At 51.5% G+C, this 25,615-nt stretch overlaps 2 protein-coding genes across 3 annotated transcripts; one reads left to right on the top strand and one right to left on the bottom strand.

The window, feature by feature from the left end:
• Window positions 1-437: 437 nt before the first annotated feature.
• LOC100229613 (cytosolic 5'-nucleotidase 1A) lies at window positions 438-7,734 on the bottom strand. The gene is made up of 7 exons (XM_012573842.5): window positions 7,608-7,734; window positions 6,232-6,290; window positions 5,411-5,578; window positions 4,949-5,078; window positions 4,336-4,458; window positions 3,078-3,256; window positions 438-2,551 (listed from the first exon to the last, which is right to left on the bottom strand). The coding sequence occupies exons 2-7, from the start codon at window positions 6,274-6,276 to the stop codon at window positions 2,249-2,251; spliced, it is 948 nt and encodes a 315-aa protein (XP_012429296.4). The 5' UTR covers window positions 6,277-6,290; window positions 7,608-7,734; the 3' UTR covers window positions 438-2,248.
• Window positions 7,735-8,323: 589 nt separating this feature from the next.
• On the top strand, window positions 8,324-25,387 carry SYT8 (synaptotagmin 8). 2 transcript variants are annotated; one of them, XM_041716529.2, is made up of 8 exons: window positions 8,324-11,956; window positions 12,321-12,703; window positions 12,936-13,103; window positions 13,300-13,467; window positions 13,655-13,772; window positions 14,155-14,288; window positions 14,372-23,713; window positions 25,353-25,387. In XM_041716529.2, the coding sequence occupies exons 1-7, from the start codon at window positions 11,770-11,772 to the stop codon at window positions 14,468-14,470; spliced, it is 1,257 nt and encodes a 418-aa protein (XP_041572463.2). In that variant the 5' UTR covers window positions 8,324-11,769; the 3' UTR covers window positions 14,471-23,713; window positions 25,353-25,387. The 2 variants fall into 2 exon arrangements, with proteins under 2 accessions (XP_041572463.2, XP_072785866.1); XM_072929765.1 differs by lacking the exons at window positions 14,155-14,288; window positions 14,372-23,713; window positions 25,353-25,387 and having other exon boundaries at window positions 13,655-14,011.
• The last annotated feature ends 228 nt before the right edge of the window (window positions 25,388-25,615 follow it).

Raw genomic sequence — 25,615 nt, 5'->3', positions numbered from 1 at the left:
GGGCCAGGGGCCAGACAGCTGGTGCCAAGACCCTGCCAGGCTTTGCTTCTTTGGAGGTGGTTTCCTATCAAATCTGTGCACATTGGCACCCCTGCCCTGCCCTAGCAGCCCCGAGTTTGGACCCACATGGTGGTCACGAAAGCAGGGACAGGACCTCTGCCAGTGGCATGTCAGGGCCAGCAGCTGCCCTTGCTAAGGCAAGAAGTGCAGTCTCCCATGCTCAAGGCAGCAGGAGTGAGCTTTGGAGATAGATACAAGATGACATTCAGGGGCCTAATCCAAAACCCACTGAAGTTTTCTTGTGTATTTAAGCCATTTTGATGAACATTCCAAACACCTGATAAATAAATGAATGCATATAAAGGAGCACTGTGTTATCCCACCCTTCCTCCCACACTGCTAGATACAGGCATGAGGAACAAGCACTCACACTGGGATGCTTGTTTATTTATTTATTGGGGGGGGAAAAAGCTTTGGTTAGAGCAACACTTGTGAAGCCTTTACAAATAATAATTTTCTGATTACACTGAGATTAAAAAAAACGAAGCCAGCATCATCTTTATCTCCTCGTCCATAATCCTGCTGCTGCCTGAGCAGCCAATTTGTGTTTTTTTTTCTGGACAGCTGGCAGGGATTTGAGGTGCCATGTCCCCAGGCAGCACAGTGGCCTCTAGTGGCAACTCACATTCAGCCCTGGGAAAAGAAACCTGCAGGTGAACCTTGCAGGTTCCTTGTTCCCCAGGAAAATTAGGAACTGAATCCAAACTGCCAGAGGAGAGGCATCCCTGTCTGGGGTGTGGTATGATGTCAGGCACGTAACTGAGCACACCACGTACCCCATGTGGAAGGAGCAGTTGCTCCTGATACCCCCACCCATGCCCTCCACCCACAGCTCTGGAGATCCATTTAAGGCTGGGCAGCTCCTAGTCCTGCCCCAGCCCCTGTAGTGCTGGTCTGCAGCCCGGGCCCCTGCACGGCTTGTGCTGCAGGCAGCCAGTCTCCAGTGCCCTCTCCTGGTGGGACCTCAGCGCTGGGTTGTAGCCTTGTCCCTGCCTTGCAGCTCCAAGAGCTGAGTGTCACACAGGTCTGTCTCCTAAAAGCACTCTGAGCAGTATGCATGTCTAAGGAAAGCTGGCTTGTGCTACAATCTCTTTTATGAGGAGGAATATCTTGGGCTTTCTTTCTTCAACCCATGCACCCATTTCTAAAAGGTTTGTAGGTCCTTTTCAGTTTTTGAAGTCTTTCTCCCTCTTCTGAGTTCGGCTGGAGCTGCCTGAAGCACTCACTAGCACATCAGTCTCCTCAGGAAACCAAGATGAGTGATGCAGGGTCTTGAGGGCTGCCTTTAGGCAGAGATCCTGGAAATAAATAATAGAATCATAGAATGGTTTGGGTTGGAAGAGACCTTAAAGATCATCCAGTTTCAGCCACCCTGGTGTGAGCAGGGTCACCTTTCACTAGACCAGGTTACTCAGAGCTCCATCCAACCTGACCTTGGACACTTCCAGGGATGGGGCATCCACAACTTCCCTGGGCAACCTATTTCAGTGCCTCATCATCCTCACAGTATTCTTCCTCATATCTGCTCTAAACCTGCCTTTGTTCAGTTTGAAGCCATTCTCCCTTATCCTGTCACTACATGCTCTTGTAAATAGTTGCTCTCTATCTTTCCGGTAGGTTCCCTTCAGGTCCTGGAAGGCTGCAGTTAGGTTACCCTGAAGCCTTCTCTTTTCCAGGCTGAACAATCTCAATTCTCTCAGCCTTTCCTCAGAGGAGAGGTGCTCTATCCCTTTAATCATCTTGGTCTGCCTCCTCTGGACTCAGTTCAACAGGCTGATGTCCTTCCTGTGTTGCTCAATCTTGGAGACTGTGTGAGCACAGCCAAAACTAGCATTTTTTTTTTCTTGCTTCTTTCAGCTTGTGTGTGTGGCATTAGCTTCACTTATTTCTTTGAGAAAAGTTCCCAGGTCCTACAGGGCAGGTAGGTGTCATCCTCAGTGTCACAGCAGAAGTGTCCTCCCGTCCTGGAGCAGTTGTGTCTTTTGGCTTTATCCTAAGATGCAGAGAACCTCTTATCAGGAGCAGAAATATGCAGCAAGCTTTGCATGGGAGTCCATGCTCTCGTCCCCTTTCCCTGAGATTTGCTTGCTGCACGTTAGGAGATCTTTCCTTCTCCACCACAAGTTTTGCCTCCAACTGCCCCAGTCCCCTGTGTAGCTGGGATGGAGGACTGCTGGCCTGCAGCCCATCAGCAGCAGGAAGGGACCCAGGCAGAGGGTACCCCCACATTTTGGGCCCCTTGGATGTTATGAAGCCCATCATCAAAGAAAATGTGAGGCTGGATCTGGGCGAGGATGGGGCCCTTGGGAGCCCCATCCATGAAGAAAGCCTCGTCGATGGGCAGACCCCACTCGCGGAGCGTCTTGATGGCCCGGATGCCCATGTCCCGGCCGCTGCGGGCTGTCACCAGGTAGGTGCGGATGGGGGATCTCTCCTGGCCAAACTTCTTACGCATCTTCCCGAGGTGCATGGCAAAAGCCTTCAGAGGACCCTGGAAGGACAGCAAGACAGGTGGGAGGGTGTGGGAAATAAGCAAACACCTACTCTGCCTGTAGAAGCCACTTGTTCCTCTCCCAGGTTTTCTCAGGGCTCTGCAGAGCACACAATGCCTGTGGGCTCCAGGACCGGGCAATGCTGGGACTGGGGCTCTGTACTGTGGTCCCTGGGAGGAAGGTGAGCTTTGTGGTGCTCATCCTAATCCCAAAGTGACCAGCAAGGTACATTCCAGCAAGCAGTGCCTCTGGGTCTGAGTCCTGCAAGGATTTGGACAGCAAGAGGTCACAGCTACAAAAGGTGGTGTTGGGATTAGCCACAATCCTAGATATTTAGGGCTTATTTACAGGAGATAACAGATCCATTTCCAGTGAGACTCCAGATCACGCCCACACCAGGGACTGAGTAGTGGATGCATAGGGACGCTGTAAGGATTTCTGTTTTCATGATTGTTCATGCCAAAGCCCTAGCAGGAGAGATGGCAGAGCCTGTGGGTGCCCATGGAAGTGAGGTGGCATGCTCACCTCTCCTATGGGGACAGCCTCCATCGCCTGCTCGTACTGCACTGCCCCCTCCAGGCCCTGCTCCTGGAAGATCTGGTCTGTCTCGTCGGAGAAGAGCACGGCATCCCCGTCAAACACCACGCGGAGTGGAGTGCTGGGGGCCTGCACCTCTTGCTGGAAGACGAGCGCTGCTGAGACCCCTGTGAGGCAGAGCAAGGTGGGGTCAGGAGAGACACCCCTTCCCGGGGCAGCTCATGCACGGCCAGCTGCTCCCCACGCATCTGCTGCAGCCCTGTCCCACATCATAATGCCAGGGCCCCCAGGTCAGGGAGCTTTCTAGAGGAGTCAGCCCAGCCTTCCCATGGCTGTGTTATCCCCTGAGAAAGTGCTGCTGATCAGAAACCGAGGTCTGGGGAGATACTGAAGTGTGGTAAGAGATGGTGGGTGGTTGTCAAGGCATGAGCAGCCCTCCTCCTGGTGCTTGCTCACCCTGCCAAGCCTCAATCTTTAATGCCCAGATTTAGAACTCTGTGGTGTGAATAATATGGGCTGGCATCTCCATTGATTGTGGTAATTGGCTTAATTACAGTCTCTTCCTACAAGCTGCTCTCTGCCCACCCTCATATGTGGACCCAGGCTCCCAGATGGGAGACACTTGTCAGGGCAATGATTCTCTCAAGGAGGTTCCAGGAATGTGCTGTGTAGTGAAGGAAAGTCCAGGTTGCAGATAGCTTGCTCCTGACCTTGAAGGACGGTGGCCAGCTGATGTGTTCGTACCCAAGTGAATTAATAAGAAGGTGATTACCCCATTAGAGGAGTTGGGGAGACTGCACTGCCTCTGATTGAGGTCAGGCACGTGCTTAACATCTATCACTGCACACGCAGTAACTCTGCATGTACCAATACAGCAAATTTCTGTGGCATCCTCACAAAGTCCTGGGAATCACTGATAAACTCTCACTGATGAATGGAATTGCATTTTTGGTTAGAAAGGTTTAAATGTCAGGCAGGGAATGACCAGCCAATGGCAGAGCTGTTTTCAGAATGATGCATAATGCACTCAGTGACTTGTGAGGGCATCTGAGCAAGCTTGGTGTGTTTGCACGCTACTGGTAAGGACAGAAAAGGAGACTGAACTGTTCAGGACTGTACTGGTAATCAATGTGCCATTCACACCTTGTCCCTGTGACATCACAGGCTCTGGTGCTGTCTCTTGGTACTGAGCTGCTTGGAAAAAGTGTGGTGGGTTTGGGGACATGGGATGGAGGGGAGAACGTACCTCTCCGGAGGGCGTTGCAGACATCTGTCCTGTCAGCTGAGAGGAACAGCTTGACGCCGTGGGACTTCAGGTACTGCGTGGAGTCCTCGTCACTGACAAAGCAGAACTTGGAGATCTCCAGGCCTTCAGGACAAGGGATGTGAGTGAAGTCTTATGGAGCAACATCCTCCTCACAGCCCCTCACTCCCTCCCCAGGTCTCGGTGTGCTTTGCTGCAAGAGCACAGGGCAATGGATTCCCAGTGCCTGTGTTCTTGCTGCATCTTCTTGACCTGTTGCTGCTCCTGTAAAACTGCAGAGTGCAGGTAAATATTCCCTCTATCCTTCCCTTAATAAGCATTCCTCCTGACAGCACTCTGGGATTTAGGGTGGCTTTTGTAAACAATTTTTTTTATGTTCAGTACCTGCCTGAACATGCCCGGGCCGTGCAAAATGCTGCCAGACTTCCTGGTGTGAAAGATATGGCTGAGGGGAGCTGGGCTCTAAGAGAACCCTTTCCCCACTTTCCCTTGTATCCCCTGGCTCTCTGTTTGCCACTGATGATCCACTGTGGTGCCTGATGTGCTCTGCAGCCTCCCAGGGGTGTCAGGCACTGCCAGGGATGGTCCCCCTTACCGTAGTGCTTGGCGCTGTTGATGATGCGCACACCGCTCTCTGGGCTGTTGTTGGAGAGCACCAGGATGTCAAAGAGGTCCCTTTCTTCTGGGTTGCTCTCCAGGATCTTCTTGTTAACATACTGCACTGCCTGGGAGGAGATGGGACTCTTTTAAAGACGCATGACTGCAGTACCTTTGCAGGGGTTCTTTTGTAGTTAAGGTTAGTGGTTTGTGCTGCATCTGTCGGCTTTGGCAAGGCTGGCATGTTATGGAGAGCCAGACAGAGCAACCATCCTGGAAAAGCCAGGGGGAGATGGACTGGTCAGGAGCACAGGTGTCCATGCCTTGCAACGAGGCCAAGAGATCAGCACAGGCATAACTACACCCCGTGATGGGAGTTGAGACTTAAAGCTGGGAAAGCTGAGCTTTCACCCCATCCTGCCAGTGTCTGCATGTGCCCCTAGACAGGTGTGGGCCTCACCTGGATGAAGGCAAAGGCTGTGCCTGGTGGCAGGGGCTTGTCCTGGTTGGCCTGCTGGTGCCTTGTGTACTCCTCCTTGCCCTTTTCCAGGTAGAGCTTGTGCTCCTCCTCCAGGCTGAAGATGGCTCTGGTGGTCACAGCAATGACCAGTGCCGTGTTGGGGTCTTTCTGCAGGACAGGGAGGAAAGAGGAGTCAGGGGACAGCAGAGAAGGAGCTCATGGAGGTGGGGTGAGCAGGGGGCACCAACCAGAGTGGTAGGGTTGGGTGCTGGAGGTATCACCCCTGTGTCACAGTTCCGATGCAAGAGATACCACACCCAGTCTTCATTTTCAGGCCACCAAGGATGGGGCTGGCAGTTGTGAAACCTTAACCTGTCTGATAAGTGCCACATGCTCCAAGGACAGCTCACACTGAGGGGATTGCTCCATAATTTTGTTCTTTATGGGGACAACACAGCCACAGTCATCTGTTTGTGCTGGGTTTCTCTGCACATACTGGGGGTACTACCCTTTGTTTTTGTCTGTTCTGGACAGTTGAATGAAGCCTCTGTGTATGTAGAGAAACTGCTGCTTTCTCCCTGGCTGCTCCAAAATTTAAGTGTGAGCAAACGTACTTAGCCAGTCCAAGCAACTGGAAATTGCGTGGACTTCACTGGGACCAGGTGCCCAGCAGCCCTGGGACAGCCACTTCTGCTGAAACCCAGGCATGAGCAATTCAGGCCACCACAGTTCTGGGCTGTGGTGTGTTCTCTTCTGTGGTGGCATTCCAAAACTTGGTTTGGAAATACAGGATGTGTGTTTTGTAATGGACAGCCTTTTACCTGTTTTACATTGGTGTTTATGACTGTGCTTTCCAGCTCTGCCATCTTCAACTCTCAGCCTTTAAAAGAAAATATAAAATTAAATGGACAGATTATAATGTAGCCAATCTATAGTCATTCTTGACAGGGGGAAGAGTGGAAAGGAGACAGGAAATATCTTACACACCAAGTACAGCAGCCCAAATGAACCTGTTTCTGCTGACAGCGGCTTTGCTCTGAGAAAAAGTGTTCTAGTACTTCCAATTAAATGCCATGGAAAAGCGGCTTTTCAAACACAGATCACTGCTTTATTTTTACTTTTGTTTCTCTCAAAGAGAAAAACTGTGTGGAACTGCTGAAAGCTGTTGTACAGCTCTTTTCCAAGCAAAATAAGGCTGTCTTTAAAAGCCAAAGTAGGTTAGATCTTACAGGTAGGTTTCTAGTTCACATCCTTGTTGCCTTTCTGCCACTTTTGCCTGAATGGTGAATTTGTATCTACAAATGAAGGAATTGACTGCATCAGCAGCTCTTTTGCAGAGGTAAAAGGCCTCTGCAAATGTAGAAGGCCAGAGTAAGTAGAATTGTGTGGTGAGGGCTTGGATAAAGGCTGAGACCCCTGTGATGGGGTTGGTCTACCCTTCCATAGCCCTGTGAGCCACACAGGCCCTACCTGATTACTGTTCTGGGGGCTGGGCAAGCAAAGAGCAAAGACAACATGCAGTGTAAAGGACAAGTCAGGGTCTCCACAGAGACCTGTCTTTTGCCCTAGTTTTATTTAATTAATGTTTATTGTTCAGGGACTGCAAAATGTTGCCTGGGCCAGCCAGTGGGCAACACACTTGGCTAATGCCAGCCGTGAGAGCCACAGCCTTGCCATGAGGGGCTCAGTGCTGGCTTCTGCAGTCCTCGACTGCCCGAGGAGTAGAAAGTCCTGCAGCAGGGCTGCCTGGCAAGCCAGGAGATGCTGAGCATCCCTCTGTTTCCTCCACCCCATGCTGGGAAGGGGTCTCCTCCCAGAGAGGCTGGCAAACACCAGCCCAGCAGCGCAGGCAGAAACTTTCCTCTGACATAATCCCAGCCAAGTATTCTCTGAAAGTCAAAATTAAACGCAAGGAGGCAACGGAACTGAGCAGCCCTCCCTGGTGGGAGAATCCACCTGTAATTTCTGCTTCACTCTTCCAAGCACTGCAAACCAAGCTCGACTTCTCCTTTCCATCTCCCTGCCCCGATAACCCGCAGCGCCGCTCGCATCCGGACACACGGATCCGCGCAGGCACACGTCTCGCTGCGAGACCGCGGGAAAACATTCCAGCCGGGCGCTGCTGGCTCTCCCTACGGCTGCCAGGCAGGGAGGAGATGTTACCCCTGCACAGACACAGAGAAAAGCCCACACTCACCGCCAGCGCTGCCTCTGCTCCCCGGCACGGATCCCCGCCCTGCCCCAGGCGCCGCTGTTTATATTTCCCCCTGCCCGCGCTGCAGGAAGCAGGCGGGAGCCGGGATTTGTAGGCAGCCAGCTGGCTGGCACCGTGCCCGGGCCAGCCTGCATTTCCCAGCTGGCATTGCATAGGATCACGGTCACCTGGGGCTGGCTCCGGACACGGCCGCGGTCACCCTGCGGAGGGGGCTCGGCGCTGTTCCTGCTTGCGGAGCCCTCTCGCTGCTTGTGCTTAGGGGCTGATCGCTGTCCGCAAGCCGGGATGTCTTATTTCTGCAGCTGGAGCATTTATAGCGTGCCTCTAGTCCTCTCAATTCCCAGCCTTTGAATGGTTGCATTTTTGACTGAAAAAAACAGGGGTACCTGGCCGAGAGTAACTCATGGCATATGCAGGGATGCGGGGAGCAAAGGCAGAGTGTGGCTGGGTGCAGCGCGTTTGCAATTTTACTGCAATGGTTTTGGGTCTCTTTTCCCTAATCTTCTGAAAGCCCTGTCTCACATGCTGTCCTGAGGAAGGTTGATTTTGGGGCTAGGATTTTAGTTTTCTGGGTAGGCTGTGTGGCGCCCAGCCCTGTGGGGCTGATGGTGCCAAGATAGTTCAACACCCCTTTTCTGTCCAAGAGTGTGACTGTCAGGGATGCGGGGGGGAGAGGATGACAAGGGAGGGGGGGCTGACACAGGACCATCCTGCAGTTTTTCCTTTGCCCTGCTGCTGGAACAAGTTCCACTGAAGCAGGCTGCCCAGCCTGGCTCTTGCCAATGAGACCAAACTCACCTGCGCTAAGGCTGAGCACTTGTCCCCCTGCATGACACCAGGCTATCACCAGGATCACCAAATCTCCTCCCAAAATGTGGGAAGCCACCAGGGTACTGTGCAGCTTGGTCTCACTGAGATCATAGAATCACAGAATGATTTTGGTTGGAAGGGCCCAAAAGATCATTTAGTTGCAACCCCTTCCACCATGGGCAGGGGTGCCACACACCAGATCAGCTTGCTCAGAGCCCCATCCAACCTGGCCTTCAGCTCTTCCAGGGATGAGGCCACAACTTCTTTGGGCAACATGTTCCAGTGCCTCATTACCCTCTGAGTAAAGAATTTCTTCCTAAGACCTGAATCTCTTCTCTTTTAGCTGTCTCTAGCAAACAACCTGTTGAAAAGGCTCCTTATGTGCTCAGCTTTTAGTGTACATATGCAGACCCCTTTTCGCTGGAGGATTTTAATATTCCCTGTTCCCCTGTCCTCATAATGAGTTTCTGTTGTGTGTCCCTTGGGATTTCCAGTTTAGAGCAAAAAGTTTCCCCAGAGGTTTGCTGCAGCATCATTCCTGCATCATCATTCCTGCATCTCTTGCTCCTGGAGATGGTGCTTTTCTGAGCAGCAGGAGTGCAAGGCCCTTGTGAGTGTGACTTTTTTTTTGGGTGGCTGAGGGGCAGCCCTCAGCCCTCTCTTGTGGCTAGGTACCCGCTGTGGAATGCCTTTGTGGCCATGTGAAAATCTGGAAGGACTGGTGAGTTAGGGTGGTGGGACAGAGCTAGGACAGGTCTGGTTTCTGGGTATCTACACCAGCACTAGGCACTGGCAGTTTTGCAGTATTGCTCCCTGCTGCTGACACCACCCCAAATTTACGTGGTGATAAGGCAGGTTTCGGGCAGACTTTGCTGAATTGGCAGCAAGGGAAGAAGTTTACAAGCATAAATTTAATGCAATGGAAGCTTGTGAAATTGCTTCTGGCTGTGTGCCTGGTGCTTCTGTCGGTGCTGGAGGATGAAACCACCCAAGCAGTATCCCCTTGCCCTGTCTGTCCTCCCTGCTGTGTTGCAGCAGAGCATTCCTGTTCATACACACACACATTTTGCAGGCCCTCACACAGTGCATGCCCTGTGGGCTAAGGAGCTCACCAGGGATGGATGCAGTCATGCACCCATCCCCTTGAAGGTGTCCATTCCCTTATGCTAAGTGCCTGCAGCCACACAGCAGCTTATGCACAGCCTGCAGCCTCCAGCCCAGCATTGCTGCAGGGATAACTCAGAGAAGCGAATTTCCCAGTGCATGGAGCTGGGCAGCAATGCCCTCCAGCTTCTTGCAGGCAGGAGGGCAGGTTTTGCTTCCTGGTCCAGCAGGGAGTTCCCTGCTGACTTTTCACCTGCATGAACACTGCTTGGGTCAGCGGTGAGGTGAGGCTGGCGGAGCTTCTGGGGCCACCTGGCTCCTGAGCTGGCAGAGCAGACTTTCCAGTTTTGGCTGTGCAGTGCAGCCACCATCCCTTCTGCTCCCTCAGCGGCGTGCCCAGTGGGCTCCCATCTCAGCCCACAGCATGTCCCTGTCACACGTGGTGGCTTGACTGGAGCCTGCACAGCAGGGAGGGGAGGCTGACACTGGGAAGGATACTTGTTGGTAAGTCTGGATTTGGGAACCCAGTCAGCACAGGGTGGGAGCGAGAGCCAGGGTTCCCCCAGCCCCTTTTCCAGGAACACGGATGCTCGATGCTCCCAGCAGACTGCCCACTGAGACTATGCCTCCTGTGCCAGAGCGCAGCAGGGCTGTCCCCATCGTTCCCAAGGTGGTGGCTTGGTTCATTCTTTGGGGTTGGGATAAAGGTTTTTTTAAACCAGGGTCAATGTTAGACCAATGTGACCCAGCCTGTGGCAGGCAAAATGTACTGGCACTCCCAATTGTGTGCTGGGTGGATGCCTGCTCGCCTGTGCTGTCCTGTCCACTGTTCACTCCAAAGCTGCAGCCGGCACCTCTAAAATACCTGAGCGATGATTGGGGTGTCCAATGGCACAGAAGTCCCAGGTGGCCATGGACAAGTAATTTAACCCACACCTTATTGTCCCAGCAATGATGCCGCAGGGGTGACAGCAATTCCCACATCTCTCCAGCCCCCTGCCCACGTGCAGCAAAGTACACTGCTGGAAAAAGAAAGGCTGCTTGCTGGCTTTGCGGGCTCAGCAAAGTGCAGACATGGTTTCCTCCTCCCTAGGAAGATCCCCATGCAAGGAGTACCTTGGGATGGGCAGGGTGCAGGCAGAGCGAGGTGGAGCTGGCTGCTTGAGCAGGCACCCCCTGGAACGCGGGGCAGAAGGCTGGCAGCCACAGGCACATACCTGTCGCTATAGGACACGTGAAAGCACAACGCGAGCCACCTGCTATTTTGCAAGGTAAAAGAGAAAGTTTATTTTCTGACTCCAACTTTTATACTTTTCCAAAGGAGACAGTGGATTGGAGAGTGAATGGGCCACCTCTCCAAAGACATTGGACAAACCACTAGTACATCAAGTTTCTCCACCCTCATGAAGGAATGCAAAACAATATGTTGTTTACAGAAATTGTGTGGGAAAGTTTTCCAACAGAATGTAAACTCAGAAGGCTTTAGAAAAACTTAAGAATCAGGGCGACACATACCTGCCAGCCCGGGCACCGGGGCTGGGTGCCACCCGTGCCTGGTGGCTGCAGACCCGCTCACCGCGCAGCACAGCTCCGGGCACACCTGTCCCGCTGACGCGAAAGGAATTTGGCTATGAAGAAGTGTTCATGCTAGAATAACAGCTTTGCTGTGGGGAAAGCAATGCTGTAAAACCATCCTGCTTTAAACTTGAAGCCTTCCCTCAGGCTGTGTCAGCGTTGCCCATGTGCACAGGCTGAGCTCACGGAAAGTTTCCGAGCCGGTGTGGCCCCAGCCCGGTGGCAGCACTGCCACTGGCAAGGAGGGCACCAGACCCTGCTGCAAGCCCAGGAGCCAACCTGACCTCTCCTCAGCCCTGAGACAGGAGGGACAATAGCCAAAAAGGGGTGTTAGCTGATGATGAGGCTTTCCTGGAGCTGAGCAAACCCTTCAGCTCACTCTGCCTGGCCGGGGGGAAGCCAGCACAAAATAGCCCTTGGTTTTTATCCCCTACAGCCAAGTGATTCCTCTTCTCAAAACTCCCTGGACCCCGCAATCTCCCTGCTTTCAGCAGGCAGACTTGCAAGGATATGAAGGAGGGCTGGCGCAGAGCCCTCCCTGCCAGCAGCTCCCTCCCGCTCCATTTCACATCTCATTGTCAATGTGGCCAAGCTCTAATCACTTACCCTAAGCTCTATATTTTAATTGTGTTTGCTCTCATTAGGGCCCTGGGCTATGGGCAGCACACGTGCTACCGGAGAGGAAATCCCCACCCTGTTAATTTTGCCTGTGTTCCCAGGTCACCCCAGATTAGCCATGGCGGTGGCAGCCAGGAAAGGCAGGACTACAGCCTCCCCACACACCAGCATCACCACCACGGCTTGGCCAGGCTCCCTGGACAGCTGGCTTAGCTGGATCCCGTGTGAGTATGGCGTCTCTTGCCCTCCTCTCCCAGGCAGCACTACCTGGTGGGGCTGCTGGACTCTGAGGCTGTGTATTTGCTTCACTCTCCCTTCAAATTCCATTTTCTAGTGGGCTCCATCAGGGTGGGATTACTGCAGAGTAGTACCACACTACTTCAGGAGCAGAGGGTATTTTTGCTACCCATTTGGGGAATGGTTTTCAGCCTTGGTCTCCTTGCATGGGGCCTATCCAGGATTCTAGGGGCAACTTTGAAAGTACAACTCCTTAATGCTGCAGCACCAGGAAGAAGTTTAAATGTACTTTGTATGTTTTGCTTGGTTTTAACTCTTCTATCCAACTCTGCTCCCTGAACATCGCACCAGTACCCAAATGGGCGCTCATCACTGTGGCTGTGGCAGGGGCCATTCTCCTCCTTCTCTTCCTCATCTGCATCATCAAGTGCTGCTGTACCAAGAAGAAGCACAAGAAGAAGGAGAGAATCGGCTTGTGCGCCGTCAGCAACTCCACCACGATCAACCTTGTGCGTCCTGCCTTCCCCTCAATCCCACCTCCCTCCCCCCTGAGGGGTTTGCTGCTGCACTGCCCAGCCCCAGGGATGGTGGGAGCACGGCATGGCAGGGACATGGCTGAGTGTTGCTCTCTGCCACAGGTCCAGCCTGAGACGGAGGACCTGGAGCGGGAAGTAGAGCAGAAGCGGCGAGGAAAGCTGCAGTACTCCCTGGAGTACAACTTCCACATGCAGGAGGTGGGGATGCTCGTGGCCATGGCACAGCAGGGAAAAAGCCATGCTCTTGCATGGTCACTCTGTTCTGCCACTGAGGTGGATGTGCCCTCTCCCACCTGCCTGCAGCCCACTAGCTCTCATGCCTGCATGATGTCAAGGCATTCCTCGCTGTTGCACTCATTTCCCATTGAGCTCCCCGCTTCCTGACCCCATCCTTCTCCACCTGGTGACCTTGTGCCTCACTCCTCTCCAGCTGAAAGTTGGCATGAAGCAGGCAGTTGAGCTGAGGGCCATGGACAGCAGAAGCACATCTGACCCATATGTGATTGTCTACCTAACGTCTGATATCAAGAAGAGATACGAGACCAAGGTTTACCGCAAGACCCTGAACCCCATCTTCAACGAGACCTTCACGTTCCAGGTACAAACAAAGCCAATTATGTGGTTTTTTTTTATTCCATCAAGAGTGTTGCACAGACACTGCTCCCTGTGCAAAAAACTCCCCAGACTGGGAGTTGCTTGTGCAATCAGGACTGGGAAATGTGAGAGAGGAATACCCTCATGGAGCAGGGCTGCCACTGAGGAGTGAGTCCAGGCTTTTGGATCCTCTCCTGCAGGTACCCCAGGCTGAGGTGTCTAAATGCACGCTGGTGATGCAGATCTATGACTTCAACCGCTTTTCCAAGCATGACATCATTGGTGAGGTTTGGCTGCCCCTGGCCAGTGTCAACCTGCAGCATGTCATCGAGCAGTGGAGTGACCTGGCGGTGGCCAATAAAGTGGAGGTTGGTCCTGCTGGGTGGGAAACTGCTGGGAGTGATATGCTGTTGCTTGGTTTGCCACTGCCCTGCAAGCCTTTAGGGACAAGCATGAGAGTGGGGGAGACTCAGGAAACCTGGGCCAGCCTGGTGCTCCAGCCTCAGGTGAGCTGGCTCCTCTGCCCTGTACTAATTAGTGGCATCTCTCTGTCAGGAAGAGCATCTGGGTGAGATCTGCTTCTCGCTGTGCTACGTCCCCAGCACTGGCAAGCTGACGGTGCTCATCCTGGAAGCCAAGCAGCTGAAGCGGATGGACTCGGATGGACTCTCAGGTCAGTGGGGGCTGCTTGTGCTCAGACCTTCCTACTCCTGCCCAGGCCTCAGTGGTGGCACCAAGAGCTGCAAAGCCTTGAAAACTATTGGTGTTAAGACCTGCTTCCTGCTGCGACACCATATTCAGCCCTTGGCTGACTCCCAGCACAGATACTCCAGCTTAGGGCGGTACTGCAGGTATCTCCCAGGAGGAGATGTCATGGCTGGATTGTACAGGGAGCTTGGCAGGAGGAAGTGAGCTCTGAGATGGCTGTTTCACCATAAGGAGTGACAAGTGGGATGCCATGGTCTCCTTGGGAATGGCTCAGGAAAGCTGCTTTGTGGCTGAGTTCTTCAGTCAAAAACTGTCACTTGTGCAAGATGTGCCCTCTCTCTCTTCAGATCCTTTTGTCAAGGTGCATCTCATACTGAACAGGAAGAAATGGAAGAAAAAAAGGACAAGTGTGAAGAAAAACACCTTAAGCCCTTACTTCAATGAGGTGTTTGTTTTTGAGGTGCCTTTCAGTCAGATCCAGGTGGGTTTCCCTGAAGTTCCTTGAGCAGGTCCCCACTGCAGCAGACCTCTTCCCACTGACCCTCTTTCTTGTGTCTCCCCCAGAATGTGGATGTGGTCATCTCCGTCTGGGATCATGACAAAGTGACCAAGAATGAGCCCATTGGCAAACTCTTTCTGGGCTGCCAAGCCACAGGCAGCTAGCTGCAGCACTGGTCCGACACGCTGTCCAACCCACTCCGGCCCCTCGCCCAGTGGCAGATCCTGCAGCCCCCGGGCATGGTGGTCAAAGCCCTGGGACTGAAGTCCCACCTCAAGCTGCCCCTGCACTCCAGATAGTGGGGGTCTCCTTTTCCACCCAGGGAGCAGGATGGTGGGCTTCTGGAAGAGTGAGGGGCTTCTGCTGAGCAAGCTCTAGACATGTTGGCCCCAGCTCACTGTCAGCACAGAGGGGACTGGGACTCCTTCTGGCCAAGAGATGATATGGCTGCTGATGCAGCTCGTGCTCTGTGTTGCACTAGGACAGGGCAGCTTGGAGTCGCAGGGCAAGGTTGGACATGGAGCAGAGGGTGCTAGTGGGGCACAGGAGCCAGCTCATCCAAATGCTCATGGGCTGGAGGGGAAATACACAGAGCTTCAGGCTCATGCAAAACAGAGTCCATTGAAATTTATAAAGCGTGCTGGTGGCATGGGTGGAAAGTTTCTTTAGTTGTGAATACCTTGGCGAGAAGTGTGTTCATGTTTCCTGTGAAGGCTTTTAAACAAGACCAAGATATTGAAGAACTTAAGAGGTTTGAGAGAAGGAATACAGGTGGATGGGGAAGGTGTTGGAGACATTGAGCTAGCTCTTTAGTGCCTCTCTAATGTGTGCTCTGTGTCCTGGCTAGAGGCTAAATGAGAAGCAATGTGGCTTCACACTTAGCCACATGATGATTTGTGCACACTACGATGTGACTCAGGCTCTGGGACTCACCAGTGGCCATCCCCATTGCACCACATGGATGAAGATGCACCATGTCAGCTCCTTTCACCTCACATGGTCCTACAGGAGTGGCACAGCAAGGTTTGCACCTCTGGCACCTGGAGGTCCTGCCAGGGTGGAGGGGCTGAGGCTCTTGCTTTCACACTGTGATCACACCACCCTGGTAAAGACTGGCTTGCAGCCCTCACATCACTTCTGGACAGGTTTCATGTTTAATCTGGGAGGTTTTTTGTGGCCACATGTCCTGCCCCACCCTACTTTGTGGGGCCTTGGTGCTGGGGCTGCGAAAGCAAAGATCTCTCCTAGAAGGATGAGGGCATTGGAGTGGTGCTGCTACATGCCCTTGAGTATGCTGCAGTTTGGGGTGACTCCAGAGCAGCTTCTCTGAGCCATCTGCAGGAGGAAGCTCCCTGCACTGGGAATTGCTCCTGTTCTAAAATCCTTCTGCTACAAAGCAGCAGCAGAACACAAGATCTGGGCTCATGCTGTGGAATTCTGGCCCCAAAGAAAAAAGTCCTTTTCACCACAGGGAGCTGCAGCTCAGTGCTAATAGCTATTGCCTGGACTCTGGAGGGAAGAGAGCCTGGCACATTAATGAAAAGCTATTAATATTAAAAAGCAGTTAATCTGTGATTACCCAGAGCTCCACAGAGTGACTATCCAAGAGTTAAACAAACATGAAGCTGAGGAAGATTATGAAAACTCTCTATAGAGATTAATGACCTAAGCTTAACCATAAAAAGCTGCTGCTGTGTCTGCCTCTTGATGAATATTCTCCAGGCTTCGCTGTGGCTGTGAGGAGGGGAGAAATGACAGGGTGGTTTTGAGATGACTGTAACAAGTGAAGTGTGGCTTCTGCTGGGGAAACAGCATCTGCTGGCAGCCGCTAATGAGATGGAGGAGGAAATCAGTCACCTGAGAAAGACTTGTAAAGGGATGTTTTAAAGCCTCAGCCTTCAGTCTCAACATTAGAATCAGCCTAGAACACGCTGTGCAGAAGGAGACATCTCTGAATTGGGGTTGGGGTTCCAAATCTATTGCCAGGTTGGTTTTTGGTGATGCTGTTGTGGTGATTTAGAGCTATGCAGCATCCAGAAAGGACTTTTGGAACTTGCAGTTCTTATTTTTGTATGTGTATCTGTGCTTTTTCCAGTCCCCTTATTTCGAAGTCATAGCCTTGAGGTTCACTGCATAATTTATGGGGCTGGACATAAAAGTATATGCATACCCAAAACAGATGCAGTTGAAGGAGGTGCAGAGACAGCCCCTCCCTGAGAAATGTTACTTACTCCCCATACCAGTGCCTGCCCCTTCTCTCTCCAGCCTGGGCCTCTCTCAGTGCCTGATGGCCAGCACAGTGCTGGGTGAGCAGAGCTGCAGAGGGAAGCCCATGGTGCTTTTGGGGGAAAGGCTGGGGAATGTGGGAGTGAGCACCCAGCTGGGCTGGCTCTGGGCTACCTGGAGTGAGCCTTTGTGCAGTAAAACTCAGCAAACCGAGCTGTTTGCTCAGGAGGGAGAGGTGAGCAGGTGGGGATGTTCTCCACCCAGCTCCAGTTTTTAATCTACCGCCAAGGCTGCTTTTTTCCTCTGTCATCATTTCTCCGTCTCGGTAAGCCTTACAGCACGGCTTTGAGCACTCTCCTCCTCTGGCAGGATCCTCTTAGTATCTGCTGGCAGCTGGTTGAAGCAGGGTTGGTGGATCTGGGCTTCATTTCATGCCTTATTTCACCCCAAATGAGCACAGCCTGCTCGGGAGCCTGTTTGCAGCAAGGCAGACAGCCCTGTCTCCTGTGCAAGCCACCTCCTTTCCACCTCCCTGTGGCCTTGGCGGGGGTGCTTGTCCCTCATCGATCAAAGGCAGATGTCTGAGCATCTTCTGCCTCACCAGTGCTCCTCCTGCGCTTGGAAGGTGGAAGATGAGACAAGAAGAGAAGTAAAGGAGGGGGAAAACCGACTCCTCCTCAGCTTTTGTCTGTGCTGTGTTCCGTGTCTGCACCTAGAGGGCAGGGCAGTACGTGCTCTGAGCTGGGTCGCTGTGTCATCTGCTCTGTGGTCCCCGTTAGAGCCTCACCAGCCAAGAGTCCTTCTTCTGGAGATGGAGCCCGTGTTCAAGAGGGAGAGAAAGCAGCGATGCTGCACAGCCCCTTGGTAGCCATGTGGCAATGCTGGAGGTGTCTGAGTGGATTTTTCCAGGAGGCGACAGCCAGCCCTTGCCTGATCCTGCACCACAGGGGCAAAGAGGGTTTTGCAGGTATCCAGTCCATCCAAGGTGCCCAGGTGGTGGCTGGGGAGTTTATCTCTCTGCATTTAATTAGCAGCTTTGAAGGTCGGTGGCAAGGCAAAAAGCAGGGCTTGGGCCAAGCAGAGGTCTGATAAAAGAGAAAAGAAGCACAGAAAATTGAGATGTTTGTTATTAAGTTTTATAATCTCAATTATTTACTTCTAGATCCAAGACTTCTGACCTCCAGAAGTCCCTCCCAAAGTTAATTATTCCCTCATTGAGTGATATTTTTTTTTTTTTTGTTATTTGTCCCTGCACTCAAGGAAATCAAATGGGAGGGCTGCACAAGGAGAAGGTTGAGCCTCATATGTGCTTGTCACCAGTCGTCTGCAGTGAGACAAAAATCATTATGAGTTGTCATCATTAGGCCTGGGTATGGGCTGGCTGTCCTCCAGCCACAGATTTTTTGGCTAGTCTTAGAGTTTTTGAGAGCTGGAGAGCATCTAAGCTCTTCTCACTAGGAGCAAGAATGCCTGCCTTATAAATATTCCTTAGTTAGCACCTTTATGCCTTACAATTTTATGGGTAAAATGTGTACTTTTGTCATGCATGGGCTTATTTTTTTAAAGCTCCAGCTCCTGGATCCTTATCCCTAGTTGTCTTTCTCTATCCTCATTCTCCTACACTTTTCTCCCCCTTTTTCCTCCACCCCTTTCCCAGCCCCTTTCCCCTGCTCTGACTGCTGCTGGGACTCTTGTGTCTGGGAGTGGTCCTTCCCCTGGTTGGGCTTGTTTTGCTTCTGGATACAGAAATATTGTTTGGACCACTTTACATCTCAATGCACCTTGCCCTGCCATGGGCAGGAAGGGAGGGGTAGAAGCCCCAGGCAATCCAGTCTGAGAAACAGGAATAATAATGGGTGCACAGAGCTGCTTCCCAAAGTTCCAATTTGAACTTTGTGGGCAGACTTGGAAAAAACAGACTTCTCATTTCTCCATATTTTAGGTCTAGGTAGGATGGAACCAAAGGAGAAGCAGCATGAGGATTGCATAGCTTTCATGCTGCTGGGCAAAAAGTGAATGGGTGAATGGGTGTCCATCAGTGATGACTTGTTGCATGTCAACAAGATGGGAATTTCTCAGCCAGCTTTGTTGACTTAACAGAGAGCTGGTGAAACCCCTGCAGGCACTTATTGCCACTCAATTGCAGAAACAAGCACAGTCAGTTAGGAAGAGGAGTTTAACTGAGCTGAAAAGAGGCCTTGACCTGCAAACAACCCAACCCAGATAGTATTTTGCATTCTGTGAGTAGCATCTGGGAAGATGGTGGGTTTGCAAACAAGTGTTTAATCACCCTGCTTGTGAGCATGGGTATTGCAGATGTCCTTGTCTGAGCCTGAAAAGCTCTCTGTGGGAAATGGGCACTTTGAGTTGTGAATCAGTCATTGCTGACTTAGTAAAAGAAACATTGTCCCCCTGGAAGAGCCGGTGAAGAGCCCAGTGCCCATACAAGAGGTGGCTGTCTCACGTGGAAACCAGCCCAGCTGACATCTGGTTTTGCCCTGGATATAGAGCATTTTCCTCTTAACTTTTACATGCAAGTCAGAGCAGTTTAGGCATAGAAGCCTGAATCTTGGCATGAAGGTTTTCACTTAACACAATCCAGTTAAAACACTTGGCTTTGGTGTTCACTCTGGATGTGACAAAAGATGTGTTCATACCTGCAAAGGCCTCTGCTGAAGGTTTCTCTGCTTTGGATGCACTCATCTCACACCTCTCCCAACTTTTGCACATGTGCTAAACTCAGGCCTGCCTTCATAAAAGAAGGCAGATACTCTGTGAATTAATTGGCTTTGGGGATGTTCTTGAGAGATGCTCAGTGGTGTTGTGTGTTGAATTTTCCTGGCGCAGCCCTCTCCTACTCTGAGCTCATCCCCTCCGTTGCCAAACCTGAATGAGAAGCACCTCTGGAAGAGCCTCCAGAGGCCCATCTCCTTGCAGCTGCCTTCTCCCTAGGGTTTCTCAAAATGTGCAGGTAGGTGAGGCTGCCAAGGGTCTTTGCAGCTAACAGCTTTTTTTTTTTTTTTTTTTTGGTAAAATTAGGTGTCTGGGGTCACACAGTATTTATAAAAAGCCAGAGTGCTTGGAATAGATAAATTCTGGAGAGTCATTCCTTGCATGGCTACTGGTTTGTAGAGCAATTGCTGACCTTGGGGAGAGAAGAGCTTTGTGATTTATCAATTTTTCTTGAGCTCTGTGGCCTTTTTCAAACTAACACCATGTTCTTGCTGCTGCTTTTTCTTGGCACAGAGAGCCTGAAAGACCTTTTGAGAGCAAAGACACGTTTCAGCCATACTCATTTGAGCACACAGAGGTCTCAGCTTGTTCTCCAGACACATTCTGGCTCATACCCTGGTCTTAACCAGGCTCTGAGGATGTGCATACACATGAAGGATTGTGATCAGGTGTTGGGTCACTTCGGTAATACTATCCAGGGGCAAGCTGGGTGGAAATTCCAGAGGGATCACCTCCTGTACACATTAAATGCTGAAGGCCTGGGCACGGACCAGTGCTTGTCAGAGGTGTTCACTTTCCAGGGGGCTGCCAACTCAGCCTGGAGTCATGGAGGAAGGGCCACACTGTGGGAGAGTCGAAGGCTTCTGGTCCTGGGCAGAAGTGAGAAAAGCTTCTCAGAGGAGTGAGGTTTGTGCCCAGGGCTGTGCTGGGAACTGAGTGATCCTAGCCCTGGCTATAAACACAGACCCTCCATCACTGGAGACTGAAGCCCCTGTGTGCTACCATGGTCAGAAGGGACTTCATCCAGAGGAGTTTTTTCGTTTTTGCCCTCTCCCTGAAGCCTCTCTTCACCCTTTTGTGTTTTCATTTTGAAATGCTGCCCTTCCTTCAGGCTCTATCTTGCAGTGAGCTGCAAACTCTTCTGGAAGCCCGCACCAGAGAGTGTCCCTTTGGAGTGGAAGGGATCACTAAAATGCCTTGTTTCTCTTCAAGGCCAGTGTTTCTATCAAAAGCAGCCATGTGTGAGTACTTATGTGTGTCCATAGGGAGTTTTTCTGTTCCTACAGGCACTTGTCCAAAGTTGTTGACTATAAAAGTGAAGTGAATGAAGAGAAGGGTGGGGATGTGGTGTTCACAATCCTGCAACAAGGCAAGATACCCTGGTCACTCTTCTTAGCACCATCAGCAGAAGGAAATGACTGCTTCAGCAAGATTGGTCTGCATGTCTCCTTGCTGATGAAGCTGGAGAGATGAGTTTTTGTGGTCTCACCAGTCCTTTTCTTTATACTGTTTGGCAGATGGAAGAGGCTGAAAGCAGAGGGGCAATCCACAACATGGGTCCCTGATGCAGGCCCACAGACCCACCCCTGCTCCTCCCCTGCCTTCTCCAGCAGACTCTCCTTCAAGGCCAAGCTCTCCTGTCACTTGTCCCTCTTTTTGCTGCTGTTGTGGGGCTCTGAGCCCAAATTCAGCCCCCTGCACCACGTGCCAGCTCCAAGAGATCCCTCAGGAGGAATAAGAAAAAGCCACATCCCAAGGAACCCACTGGTGTGTTGCCCCTTCACAGGACCCGTCATCACTCTGGTAACTGAGTGCATCCACCTGGGGAACATCAACTGGAGGGCAGTGGGTATGTCCAGGGCAGGATGGGGCCATGTGCTTTGCTTTCGTGCAATGAGATTTTGGGAAAGCAAAGAGCAGTCAAATACAGGTTTTCCCAGTGATCTTGCCTGAACTTTTACTGAGATCACCATTGCTGCTGAGTAGCATGCTTGTGTTTTGCTAACAGTGTCATCCTTGGGAATAAGGCACAGCATCATCTGGTGTCATGTCACTCCTTAGTGCCTTTCCACTTGATCCTTGTGGGATGCTGAAGAGGAGGCAAGGTGTAAAGGTGTAGGAGAGTGTCATGAGGAGCACCTTCCATGGATTCATCAGCCTCATCCTTTCACCACGTGGTGATTCCGTGGAGGAGCCTGGCCCAAAAGAGCTGCACTTGAGTCTCTAAAACATTGTGCAGAAGCTCCTGTGTGTGACAGGTCTTCCTTCTGTCTGACCTCGCGGGATGGTGGAAGTGCTCTGGGAATGGTGGCCCACACCCATAGTGCATTCCTCTAGCTCAGGTGGGGGGAAATGAGGGAAAGGAACAAGGTCAGATGGTCCATAGGAAAGTACCCAAGTATGAACAGTGCATACATTCCTGGCCCCTGCCTAATTACCTCACCTACCTAATATTCAGAGACAAACACCTCTTTGAAGGATGTGCCTGGAGCTCCATTATGCCTTCGTTGAGCTTTTTTGCAAGAAACTTGTTCTCTCATCACTCAAATACTTAAATAATTCCTTTGGAAACTACTGTCTTTTCTAATGTTAACCATGGATTCTAGCTTTGACATGGATATGTTTTTCTGTTCTTTCTTCTCCTCACTGGTTTCTTCCTCATGCCATTTAAGTCTGGTGCTTCTTTCTTTTTCTGGGAAAGCTGCCTTGCAGCTTAACCCCTGTGCAAGGCAGCTCCATGGAAAGCCTTCTGCAGACTTGGAGACTCGACCTTCTGCTCATGCTATTACCACACCTCACCATCCACTCCTCCTGTATCCCACAAACACTTCTGTTGGCCAATATTTTGGTCATGGCACTTCTTTCTTGGAACTTCATTCTTCCACTAGATCAGGCCAACACTTTCCTGTCACAAGGTGATAACCACTCCCTTGAAATTCTGAGCAGATCTCTCTTGCTGTGCTGCATGCCTGGACTCCAGGAGGTCCAGGATGCCTTCCTCTCAGAGAGCTGAAGGAAACCCCCTGCCTGTGGGGAATTTTGAATGGAAAACTCCCCCAGTTGTGATTCCTCCACCAAGAGCTGAGCGGCTCTCTGGAGGACTGACAGGCCGGCAGAGGCCAGAATGTGTAGCTGCAGCATTTCAAAGGGACATATCCCAAGTGGGATATGTGAGTCCAGGCACACCCAGCCTTGTCCATGCTGGGGGTTTCTCCCTCCTGCCCCTGTTACCACAGCAAACCCCTGTGAGACACCAGCCCCATAGCAAGGACTTGCTCATCCTTCAGCAGCACTTGCAGCACTACTTGTGTGGTGCTGAGCATGGTAAAACAGGAAGCCTGCAGCAAGGGATTTGCCACTATCTATATAATGTCTGGGAGGCACCTGCAAAATATTGTCAGGGCCTTGTCTGAATCAGCCTAAAAGGCCCTGGATGGAAGAGGAGGGAGTGCCTGGCCTGGGGGAGGAGAGCAGGAGCTGTTTGGGTCCCTGTCTCCATGGGATCCCCTACACACACGCTCTACATGTGCTGTGACAAGGGCTGGGGAATATTTCCAGCCACATTTCCACCTGCTTCTCCTTCAGATCCATGGAGATATGGGTCTGGGTCGTCCCACAGAGGGGATTACCCTTCTTGGTGTCAGTGTGGGGCTGCTCCCCCATGTTCTGCTGCGTCTGCCCAGCCCCTGGCTGGATTTGAGGCTTGAGGCTGCCTGCAGCAGATTCACAGCTTTTTTTCAAAAAAATCTCTGAGTTGTGTTGAAATATTTCACACAGGGAAGAGCTACAAGTATTTACTGTGTAAGAGAAATAATTGAGGTTAAAAAAGCATGTTAGTACTGGATGGCTTATTAAGGGATTGCTCTTGCATATGCTGTTGGCAGTGGATATTTGGGGTGCAAGCTCTTTCTTCTCTTCCTTTCTGAAGGGCAGAGTTCCTCCCAAGCCCTTGAAGGCAAATTGAGTCATGCCCTTGTCCATGGATAAGCCACTCTGTGTATCCAAGGGGAAATTTTAATTAGAGGCCTTGCAGATGGATGGCTGTGTGCAGAGAGCCTGGGCTCCCCACAGATTTGAAGCCATATCTATTTTGACTGGTTGGTGGCAGGAGAAGGGAGAGGAGCGCTCCCTACTTGGCACTTCTGAGGAAAAACACCTCCCCAGCTCCTGTGGATCCCACAGCAGAAGATGTTCTCCTCCTCCCCACCCCTCCTTCCCTGGGGGCTGCCCTCTCCTGTTCTCCTGCCCTGGCCTGCCCCAGCCAAGGGAGGTGCACAGCAGACTCTTGCACATCATTGGTCTGAGAAGGTCTCCATGCCCTTAAAGAGAAGGTGGATTTTCTGCTGAGCCACCCGAGAAGCCCTTTTATACCTCCTTACTCAGCCAGCTGCCTGCGGCTCGTCTGTCCATCCTGTCCAGCCAGCACGACTGATTTTCTCCAGGCTTGGGTGAGCATTTTTGCATATCTCCTACTGACCCAGCTTGCTCTTAGGGAGTGATGGGGAAGCAGATTTACTTACCTGAGTATTAAGGAGATAAATACCAGGTGGGGGTGGCCTGCTGGGAGAAACAGGGGTGCGAATAACACTTTCTCCATCCTTTGCTTATTAGAGAGGGTCTGTTCACTGGAAAAGTTCGCGCTGTATCTTCCACTGAGCTTTTCTCTTTCTGATTTCGTGCTTTCCCGTGCCTTGGCTGGTTCTGCTCTCAGCTCGAGTGGCGAGGGCAAGCAGGGCCATAGGATTGCGGATCCTTGCCTGCGGTGACTCGGCTATGCTCCCAACTTACACCGCACCCTCCAGCTCCCTACCCTTGCCGTGCCTTCCTGCCTAAAAACACCCAGGGACAGGCCCCGACATCGCAATTCAGGGTGTCTTTCCCGCAGAACAGCTCGGCGGGAGCCGTGTGCGGGGCAGCGGTGTCAGCGCACAGGGCCCGCGTTCCTGGGCCCGGCTGCGGCCCCGCCACCTGCGCTCCGCACCGCCGCCACCTCCCCGAGTCACGGGGCTGGCACCGGCCAAAGGCGGCCGTCCCAGGAGACAGCTGCAGCTCCTTCTGCAGCTCCCTGGCCATTTTTAGAAGCACTTTCCTCCCCCCGCCTCTCCTCTCTGAAGCAATGTGATGGGCCCGCACATTTTCCAGGATAAAGTTTCCTTGGCCCTGCGAGCTGTGCCTCCTGCCTCGGGCATGAGCCCCCATTAACACTTCCCCTCCTGACAGAGCCTCCCAGCTCTGCAGGCGGCTGCCTTGGCCGCTCTGCAAAGGACAGGCTTAGGAGGTGCAAGTAGATATTGCTCTGATAGTAAAGTAAAATTCTATTTATGTGGAAATCATTTACAGCAAAGCAAAGGTGCTCTTCCATCTCTTCCCTAATACACTGTGTTGTATGTGTAAAATTTCCACTCAAAGCAAATGCAAGGGGTTGCCTGGGGAATTTTTTTGTGCTTATATCGACTCAACCACAACTTCCAGCTGTGCTGAGGCTGCTGCAACAGGCTCCACTGTCTCATGAGTGCATACACTGACAGTGGCATCCTCTGGAGTCCTTCCTTGTCACCTGGGGTCATTGCTGACCCTTTGCAGAGTGGCATCCTCTGGAGTCCTTCCTTGTCACCTGGGGTCATTGCTGACCCTTTGCAGGCTTTGGGATATTTCTTGTTTATGAAGTGAAGTAAGGTTGAATGGCAAAGTGAAGAAGCAAACTGAAAATAGTTTTTGCCTTTTCTTCCTTCATTGACTAAAATGGTTTTGTGGGGGTCAGACCAGAAACATACCTGCAGGAATCACTGTCACAAATCTCTCTTTTTCTGTCTCAACCCCATTTAGTCTTTTCCAGAAGTCCTTTGATGTTGTGGTTTGTGTTGCTATGAGGAGATGTTTGCCTCTCATCTACAAACTGCAGCCTAGTTCCCTATATGATGAAAAATTGGTGAAGTTGGGAAATAAGAACAGACCCGTTCCTCTTTTTATTTTCTAGAGGAGTCTTGCTTTGTTTGTAAATCCACAAAAAAAGTGAGTTTAAAATCCACAAAAACGTGACCACAAGCATGAATAATTGTAAACTTTTTCTCTTGGTTTTCATTTCAGGCTCACAACCATCTAAACCAAGATGTCTGAGTAAGTTCCCATTTTTCTGTCTCTAATACACTGTTGGCATTTAAAAACTTTTGTTCAACCACCAACTTTTATGGTTGTTAAGATTCTTCTGCTTGTTTCCAGTTAGAATGCTAATTAACTGCCTTTTTTTCCTCTTTCCCCTTTCTCTTCCTTCCTTTCCTTGTCCATCTGCTTTTCCTGAACAGTGAAGAGGTAAGTGTGTTTTTCTGGGGTTTTTCCTTTAGCAATGCTTA

The sequence above is a fragment of the Taeniopygia guttata genome, chromosome 5 (genome assembly GCF_048771995.1).
Source record: "Taeniopygia guttata chromosome 5, bTaeGut7.mat, whole genome shotgun sequence".
NCBI classification, from domain to species: Eukaryota; Metazoa; Chordata; class Aves; order Passeriformes; family Estrildidae; genus Taeniopygia; species Taeniopygia guttata.
Note: the sequence above shows the minus strand (reverse complement) of the source record. Positions and strands in the feature narration are given on the sequence as shown.

Coding starts and splice junctions, on each gene's coding strand:
- LOC100229613 (XM_012573842.5), bottom strand. CDS start 6,276: ATGGCAGAGCTGGAAAGCACAGTCATAAACACCAATGTAAAACAG. Junction 5,079..5,410: donor CAGCCTTTGCCTTCATCCAG/GTGAGGCCCACA, acceptor ATCTCCTCCCAG/GCAGTGCAGTATGTTAACAA. Junction 2,552..3,077: donor AGGCTGTCCCCATAGGAGAG/GTGAGCATGCCA, acceptor CTGTCCTTCCAG/GGTCCTCTGAAGGCTTTTGC.
- SYT8 (XM_072929765.1), top strand. CDS start 11,770: ATGGGCAGCACACGTGCTACCGGAGAGGAAATCCCCACCCTGTTAATT. Junction 11,957..12,320: donor CTGGCTTAGCTGGATCCCGT/GTGAGTATGGCG, acceptor ACATCGCACCAG/TACCCAAATGGGCGCTCATC. Junction 12,704..12,935: donor ACAACTTCCACATGCAGGAG/GTGGGGATGCTC, acceptor ACTCCTCTCCAG/CTGAAAGTTGGCATGAAGCA.